The following is a 9,060-nucleotide window of genomic DNA, read 5'->3' on the forward strand; positions in this document are numbered from 1 at the left end:
TTCTGTGTAGTTTTACAGTTCTCAAATTGTCTACATCATTCAACAAATATCGGTTGAACATCTATTATGTGTGTGCTTTGAACACAGATATGAAATATAGCCCTGTAAACTAGGAGCTCCAAGTCTAGTTAAGGAAGACAGAAAGTTAACAACTGAAATGCAATTGGATAATACCATGGCTGATAAATGGCAGGATACCCTGAGAACATGCAGTAGGAACAGTGGTGAGTTGGTACATGTTAAGTCACTGACTCCTGGTGGGGAGGAGGTAGAGAGATAAGGGCCTGATTTTCAGCATTTGCTGGTTTCCATGGTGTAAATACTCCCCCATTTCAAGCTACCAACATGATGCCACCTAAAAAGAAAGATGGATAGAGATGTGCATCAGCACACCATTACATCCCATTTCCCCTATACAAATACAATCGACGTAAATAATGTCAAAAGCATAGGTAATAGTAAAATACAGTAAAACACTTAGGAAGTGATGAGTTCTAGTATTTGTTACTTTTGCTTTTAATACAGTTAACTTAATTATAAACTTATCTAATTTGTTGTTAAAGAACAGCTACATTTAAAAACCAGCTCACAACATTACTGAACATTTAACCATCAGCTCTTGCAAGCAAGTGGGAACCAGTGCAAATGGGCTCTAGCAAGCCCCAGGACAAAAGCAATATCTGGAATTACTGTAGATTCACCTAAAGGGAAGATGGAAAAGAAATCGAAGGCAGGGATCCTGCCTTTTCATTTCTGTATCTCCGGCACCTAGCACTAGGTTGTTGAATGGTCAACGTAAATCATTAATGCAAATTTAAAAAAATTAGCCCTGACTGTATTCTGGGCACTATTCTAGGAGCTTGGGAGTGGGGGTGGGGGTGGGTATGGCAGTAAAAACCAAGCACCTGTCTGTAGAGAGTTTACATTCGTGTGTGTGTGTGTGTGTGTGTGTGTGTGTGTGTGTGTGTGTAATGACAAATGTCTGTCATATAAGGCTGCGGGAAGTAGGGTTAAAACTTCTGTAGTGCAAAGGAGAAAAGGAGTGAGAATTGCTTTTCCTATTTTTTGTGAGACGTATGAAAGTTGAATGAAATGTCCTGGAATCTGGGAAACTGAAGCACAGACTCGGCGCAAATCTCACCATTTCAACAGGACTGGGACACAGGGTAACTTAGGACATTATTTCTTTCGAAACCCCCACGCAGTGGCCCTTCCCTTTCCTCACTCAGCCTTTCTGCACGAGTGCAAAGTCCTTCAAGTCCGGCTCAGAAAGCCCAAGGATTAACCTGACCAATCAGAGGCAGCGAGGCGGGGCTAATTTTCAGCCCCGCGGGAGCCCGCCGCGCATGCGCCAAGTCACCAGTTTCGGGTCCACTTTCGGGGGCACTTTGCGCAGGTGCGAGAACGAGACGCAGAAGTTTGGCCCTAGGCGTTGCCGTACCGTCTGGGCGGCGAGTGGCGTCCTGGTTTTATTGGGTGTTCGTCCCGGTGTCAACTGTTCTAACGCCACCGTTGCTATCGCCAATATGAACCCGGAGAGTTTCGCGGCCGGTGAGAGGCTGGTGTCGCCGGCCTACGTGCGGCAGGGCTGTGAGGCCCGCCGCACGCACGAGCACCTCATCCGGCTGCTTCTGGAGCAGGTACGGAGGGGTCGGTGGCTGCCCGCCGCCGCGCCCCCCGCTCCGCTGCGCCCCCTGGGACGGCCGCGTCCAGCCTCGCCCGCTTCCGGTTGCCGGCGGGGAGCTGTCCCCAGGGTCTCGCAGCGGGGCAGGCGCTATGCCGACTGGCTGCGCGCAGCTCCCTCTCCACCTCGCCGCGCCCCCAAACCGGAGAGTGCATTAGGGCGTGTGCGGGGCCGAGATTGTGAGTCCCGTTGCGTGTAACTTGGGGACGCGGAAGCGAGTGGAAGTCCTGGTTGGTTTACTTTGTTGTTTGCGGAAAGGGCCAAGGTCGCACCTCCCGCCTTTCACTCTTGCCCAGAACTCGGGGAACACGTGTTCATAAGTCACGGTATATACCAAGAGCTGCCCCGGAACATCACAGGGCACGGCATTTCCGAATTTAATCTCACTCAAGTTTGGCCACCTGTAGCTTTTTTTTTTTAGATCCCCCCCCCCCCTTTATTGATTAAGGTATTACAAATGTGTCCTTATCCCCCCATTGTCCCCCATCCCCCTCACTCATGCCCCCTCCCGCCCCCCCCACCCCCCCGCCGTGTCTGTTTTAACGGTCTGGTTTGAAGAATCTTCGTTGAAGATAAGGTTTTACAGGTTTTCAGTAACCTTAACTTACTGCAACTTTAAATCGGAGTAAATCTCATCGCTTTTATTTATTTATTCCTTCTCGAATCTGTAGATCATTGTAATGTAGTATAACATAAACGTTCTTCCTAGTTGAGGGTTCTTCATTGGTGCTGAATTTCTATCTGAATTTTGGACAGCAAGGAGCATGGCAAAATGACACATGGAAAGGTTTTAAAATGCATCGAGGTGCATTCTAAGGAATGGCGAAACCATCTTAAATAATAATTAAATTATAATTCACTATAATTATGTGTTTTTTGTTTTAAGGGCAAATGTCCAGAGGATGGTTGGGATGAAAGTACGCTCGAACTCTTTCTACATGAACTGGCGATCATGGACAGCAACAATTTCCTGGGCAACTGTGGTGTGGGAGAACGGGAAGGGAGAGTGGCTTCGGCTTTAGTTGCTCGGCGTCATTATAGGTATTTTTTTTTAAATAGCCTGTGAAAACATTGCTTTCCTTGCCTTTTTTTTTTTTTTTTTTTTTGCTAAAAACAATGGTGGCAGTATTCATCATATTAGATTATAAAATGTCTGTTTAGAATCTATTTCTTCCCTATTCAAATGGGCATGTAAACTTAGATGCGACAATTTAATCTGAATAGGTGCTCTTCAAGACAGCAGGGTAAAAGTTCTTGTCAGGTTCTGGGTAGTTAACAACACTGGCTCTATGTTCTGTTAAGAACAATTAACCTGCCCTAAATGGTTTGGCTCAGAGCATCGGCCTGTGGACTGAAGGGTCCCAGGTTCGATTCCAGTCAAGGGCATGTACCTTGGTTGTGGGCACATCCCCAGTAGTGGGTGTGCAGGAGGCAGCTGATCGATGTTTCTCTCTCATCAGATGTTTCTAACTCTCTATCCCTCTCCCTCGCTGTAAAAAATCAATAAAACATATTTAAAAAATACAATTAACATAATAAACCTATTATTTGTACGAGTTTAAAATATCTTAAGGTTTTTTATGATTTTCCATGTTTCTTTTCTACAGTTGCAAGTATTTTTAGAGAATGATATATAGATAGAACTATAAATCATTGTTTATCTGCATCTAAACTGAATCCCATTTTATAAGCACCTTGCTTTGTCGTGATAGATGTAGTAAAGGGTATATTAAATTTAATATTAGATTATTAAGTTATCTTACATTTTTTCAAAAAGCTTTTCATCAATTCTGATAACCATGTAATTGACAGTGGTTTCAAATATAGTCATTTCTCTAGTCTACCTTTCTGTGAAATATAGGTAAACTCTAAAATGAAAACTCCTGTCTTCCATGATTTAAAATTTTACTGAAGTTTGACAACCCCTAGGTTTAACAGTCTGGTTTGAATAATCTTAGTTGAAGAAAAGTTCCATGATGATATTTTCTATCCCATAGTTGAATTTTTTTTTCAATCAAAAACACCAAACTTCTAGTTGAATCAAAAGGTTCAAACTTCAAGTTATAAAATAAATAAGTCATGGGATGTAATGTATAGCATGTTGCCTATAATTAATAACACTGTTTTGTATATTTGAAAGTTGCTAAGAGAGTAGATATTAAAAGTTCTTGTCACAGTCCTAGCTGGCTTGGCTCAGTGGATAGAGCGTCAGCCTGCGGACTGAAGGGTCCCGGGTTCGATTCCGGCCGAGGGCACATGCCTGGGTTGCGGGCTTGTTCCCCAGTGGGGGGTGTGCAGGAGGCAGCCAATCAATGATTCTCTCTCATCATTGATGTTTCTATCTCTCTCTCCTTCTCCCTTCCTCTCTGAAATCAATAAAGAAATATATTTTAAAAAAAAAATTCTCGTCACAAAAAAGAAAAACTTGTTACTGTGTGTGATGATGGATGTGAACTAGACTTGTTGGTGATCATTTTACAATATATACAAACATTGAATCATTATTTTGTATACCTGAAGCTAATATGATGTTATATGTCAATTAGAGACCAGGTGCACGAAATTCGTGCATGGGATGGGGCGTGTGTCCCTCAACCTGGCCTGCATCCTCTCCAGTTTGGGATCGGGCCTAAACTGGCAGTTGGACATCCCTCTCACAATCCAAGACTGTTGGCTCCTAACCATTTGCCTGCCTGCCTGCTTGATTTCTCATAACCGCTTCTGCCTGCCAACCTGATTGTCCCCTAAACGCTCCTCTGCTGGCCTGATTGACACCTAACTGCTCCCCTGCCAGCCCGATGGCTCCCAACTGCCCTCCCCTGCTGGCCCAATTGCCCACAACTGCCCTCCCCTGCTGGCCCAACCACCCCCAACTGCCCTCCCCTGCTGGCCTGGTCGCCCACAACTGCCTTCCCCTGCTGGCCTGATCGCCCACAACTGCCCTCCCCTGCCAGCCTGATCACCCACAACAGCCCTCCCCTGCCAGCCTGATTGCTCCCTACTGCCCTCCCCTGCCGGCCTGATTGCCCACAACTGCCCTCCACTGCCAGCCTGATCACCCGAACAATCCTCTCCTGCCAGCCTGATCGCTCACAATTGCCCTTCCCTGCCCGCCTCATTGCCCACAACTGCCCTCCCCTGCTAGCCTGTTCACCCCCTACTCCCCTACCCTGTCAGCCTGATCGCCCCCAACTGCCCTCCGCTGCCACCTGATCGCCACCAACTCCCCTACCCTGCCAGCCTGATCGCCCACAACTGCCCTCCCCTGCCGGCCTGTTCACCCCCAACTGCCCTCCCATGCTGGCCTGATTGCCCACAACTGCCCTGCCCTGCCATGACCCATCTCCTCCTCCGGGCCCCACCTCTGCTGTGTGCATGGCCATCTTGTGACGACGTGAGGGCGTGATGTGTGAGGGAGTGACGCCACCTAGGCTATTACTAGTACAGATTATGTGTGTCAGTTAAAAGAAAAACCTTATTGCAGTTAAAACTAACGATAACTAATGTATAACTTGGGTGAAAAATTCATGTTAAAAATGGGCTGATAACAGTTACCTTTAAAAAATGCTTTGTACATGATGTTTTAGTGGCAATGAAGTGTGACACTAGTGTTCTGTGATAATTCCAATATGCAGAGTTTCTGATCTATTTAACTATAAATTACAAATAGATTTTTGATTTTGAAGAATATTCAGAGGTATTTTTAAGCAGTGTATACCATCTAATTTAAAATGAGTGGATTAGCACATGCATTTTCAAAGAATGGATTAAGGCAGTATTTGCAATATCAACTCATCTCCATTGGAACTTAGTCCCCTGCTCTGGTTAGGGGAAAAGGAAAGAAAGAAGAGAATTTAACGCTGCAGATATTTTGCTTTTCTATTGTTGCACAGCAAACCTCAAAAACGTAGTGGCTTGAAACAGTCATGTATCATCTCCTAGTTCTGTAGGTAAACTGGGCTCAGCAGGGTGATGATTGCTTTGGGTTTCTCATGTGGTTGCAGTCACATGGTGGCTGAGCGTTTAGTCATCTGAAGGTTCAACGGAGCAGTTTATCCAAGTTGGCACACTTAGGTTGCTGGGAGCCCAGTTGCCCTCTCGATGTGGCTTTGGCTTCTCCTAGGAGGGCATGTGGAGTACAAGAGGGAGTTCTCAAGAACAAGCCCTTCAAGAGCCTGGGTAGGAAACTTTAAGGCTTTTTATTCTCTAGCTCAGAAGTTCCAGATATCACTTCTGCTACTTTCTTTCTGGCCCAGCAAGTCTCTAAGGCTTGACCAGATTCAAGTGGAGGGAATTAGACTCCATCTCTTGGTGTGGCAGTATGTTATGGGCATAGGGAGAAAAGGAATTAATGGTGGCCAGCTTTGGAGACTAGATAGGAGAGAGCAAAATCGATGATTTTATTTCAACATAATAGGATATTTTCATATTACTAATAGTTTATGCAATATATCTACAATAGTCAAGTATTGCTCCTGGCACTTTTTTTTTTTTTTTGGTTATTGCATTTGTATACTTATACAATGGATTACTTAGAACATTGAATATTTTTGTCCAGTTGTTGGCCCATTTTTTGCTTAGGTTCATTCATGGAATTGGACGATCGGGTGATATTTCTGCTGTGCAACCTAAAGCTGCAGGTTCTAGCCTTTTGAACAAAATTGCCAATTCTTTGGTCCTGGACATCATAAAGATGGCTGGTATGTACTGTGTTACTCATAATACTTTTGGCTGACCAGCCACACAAACTTTGCCTACTTTCTTTTATTAATGTCTCTTTCAAAAAGGATACAAATGATTTTTGAGAAGACATATCTATCTATATATATAAAAGGCTAAGCGACCATCCGACCAGTTGGTAGGTATGATGCACACTGACCACCAGGGGACAGACGCTCACTGCAGAAGCTGCTGAGCTGTGGTGACTTGGCAGCAGCAGTTCTCGGGTGACGCACCCCGGAACCAGAGAGGAGGGAGCCCAATTCCTCCCAGGGCCATGCGATTCCACCTTTGGCCGTGGGTTATGTTGTTGCTGGGGCACTGTTGGCCCCAAATCTGGTTTACTGCACACTTGTGTTTGTGTTCCACACCCTGTATGACAGCAACTTTGCCAAGTGCCTTCTCGCACTCTGGGACCCCTTGGGGATGTCGGAGATCCAGTTTCGGCCGATCCCGAAGGCCAGGCTGAGGGACCCCACCTGCCAGAGGGACCCTGCTCACTCCGCAGACACCCTTCGAGCCATGGTGCTGCCCCAGGTGTGCCTGGCCGGGGAGGGACCATGGGAAGGTGGCTCCAGGGCATGTCGGCCCATCTCACCCAGTCCCACCCGCCAGCCACCTTCTAATAAATTTCCTTTCAATGTGCACAAATCTGTGCACCAGGTCACTAATGTATATATAAAAACCTTTAGAATAAGATAGAAAATCAGATCATAAGCATGGAGGATGAAATTGGCAGTGAGCTTCCTGAGAGTGAGTAAAGAAGAAGCAGCACTAAATCTACAACTCTTATTATTTGCTGGAAGTATATAATTCCTTCAAGAAGAAAGCTGGTTTTTCAATGGAGTAACTAATTTCTGTTTTACTTCTTATTCCTAGGTGTCCATTCAGTGACCAATTGCTTTGTAGTGCCTATGGCAACTGGTATGAGTCTAACTCTGTGTTTCTTGACATTACGACACAAAAGACCAAAGGCAAAGTATATTATATGGCCACGAATAGACCAGAAGTCCTGCTTTAAATCCATGATCACTGCAGGTAAAAGAAGAGACATGTTGTATACTAGTATAATGTATTCAGTATCACAGTTAGACATTTCAAACTTTTTATGTAAAGATATATAAATGAAAAGAAACTAAACCTATTTCTTTTTATTGTGATAAAATATACATAAAATTACCATTTTAAAATGTACAGTTCCATGACAGTAAGTACATTCACATTGTTGTGCAACTATAATCACCATTCGTTTCCAGAACTTACTCATCCTCTTAAACTGAAATTCTGCCCATTAAACAGTAATTGCCCCTTTCCACTGCTCCCATTCCCTAGCAATCATCATTCTCCTTTCTGTCTCTATGAATTTGACTACTCTAGAGTATTTTACCTTTGTGACTGGCTTATTTTACTTATGCCTTTAAGCTTTAATCCATGGTATACTACGTGTCAGAATTTCCTTTTTAAAGACTGACTGACATTCCATTCTGTGTGTGTGTGTGTGTGTGCGCGCGCGTGTGTGCGTGCGTGCTTGTACATGCGCATGCATGTGTGTGCCAAGTCAAATTTGAGAATTTAACATTATTTTTGAATGACTTCAGTCTGTTGTATGAAATGAACAGTATTGGGCTGTAATTGAACTCCATAAATAATCCTAAAGAAACTCATGTAAAAGGATTTATAATAGGGACATATAGCAGAAATTGATAGACTTAAAAAAATACACTGATTTATTTTAAATGGTGTAAAGTTATCAAGTCTGTTAATTTGCATCCTATTAACCAAAGAATTGATAACCACATTCTTGGAATTTGGAAAAGACTGCCTTATTGAAAAACTGAAAACTATTTCCCAAAAGATGTTGGCCTATGATTTATAGTTTATTCTTTTTCAGGATAGCCTCTATTCTTAGGAAGCAAGATTATTGTATTTGTAAAAAAAACACCACAACTTGTATTTTAATTGCTTGAAAGCAAAATAGAGTTGGGTCTAGAGAATTTGAAAAAACAGTAAAAATTAGCTGTCTTCAGGGAACTACTTATTTAAGTAAAGTTTGTATATTTGTTTTAATAGCTATGAAGGTATGTATTTAAAAAACCTGGATACCTCTGAACCACGTATTTGAAGTGATGACTTCATAGTGGCCAAGGTTTTATATTTCTGTAGATAGAATGCAGACAACTTGGTGTGGATTCTGAAACTCAAAAGAAAACTACTTGCTCTTAACTTTGCTCTAACTTGCTGTGTGACCTTGGGGAAACCACTTAATCTTCCTGAACTTTGGCTCCCTTATCTTTGAAATGAGTGAGTTGAGCTAAATGATTTCTAAATCCTTTAGGCTTTTCAATCCATGAATCTAGCCTGCTGCTAGATTTGGTATTTGGGAAGACTGAAGATGAGACTGCATAATAACTTTATGTGCAAAATTTCCCAGGTTTATTTTCTATCCAATTTCTGAGACTTAAACCTTTAGGTTTTACTTTTATCCTAGGTTTTGCTTTGTTAGGTATTTACTAGTATCACAGAGGACATCTATATATATATCCTATCTAATAAAAGACAAAAAGGGTAATTAACCGTACCTCCACTACGCTTCCCATTGGCTAATCAGGGCGATATGCAAATTAACTGCCAAGAAAGATGGCGGTTAACACCAACAA

The 9,060-nt window shown here is 43.2% G+C and overlaps 1 protein-coding gene across 3 annotated transcripts in view; it reads left to right on the forward strand.

Annotated features, from left to right (window-relative positions):
* The first annotated feature begins 1,372 nt into the window (after positions 1-1,372).
* The window catches only part of SEPSECS (Sep (O-phosphoserine) tRNA:Sec (selenocysteine) tRNA synthase), a 43,618-nt gene continuing 35,930 nt past the window's right edge, over positions 1,373-9,060 (forward strand). For 2 of the 3 annotated variants that reach the window (XM_059674173.1, XM_059674183.1), the window contains exons 1-4: positions 1,373-1,640; positions 2,571-2,725; positions 6,266-6,384; positions 7,283-7,441. In XM_059674173.1, coding sequence (XP_059530156.1) covers positions 1,527-1,640; positions 2,571-2,725; positions 6,266-6,384; positions 7,283-7,441 — 547 coding nt within the window. In that variant the 5' untranslated portion in view covers positions 1,373-1,526. The remainder of the gene's footprint in view (positions 1,641-2,570; positions 2,726-6,265; positions 6,385-7,282; positions 7,442-9,060) is intronic. The other variant, XM_059674192.1, reaches the window with a different exon arrangement.

The sequence above is a fragment of the Myotis daubentonii genome, chromosome 1 (genome assembly GCF_963259705.1).
Source record: "Myotis daubentonii chromosome 1, mMyoDau2.1, whole genome shotgun sequence".
Taxonomy (NCBI): domain Eukaryota; kingdom Metazoa; phylum Chordata; class Mammalia; order Chiroptera; family Vespertilionidae; genus Myotis; species Myotis daubentonii.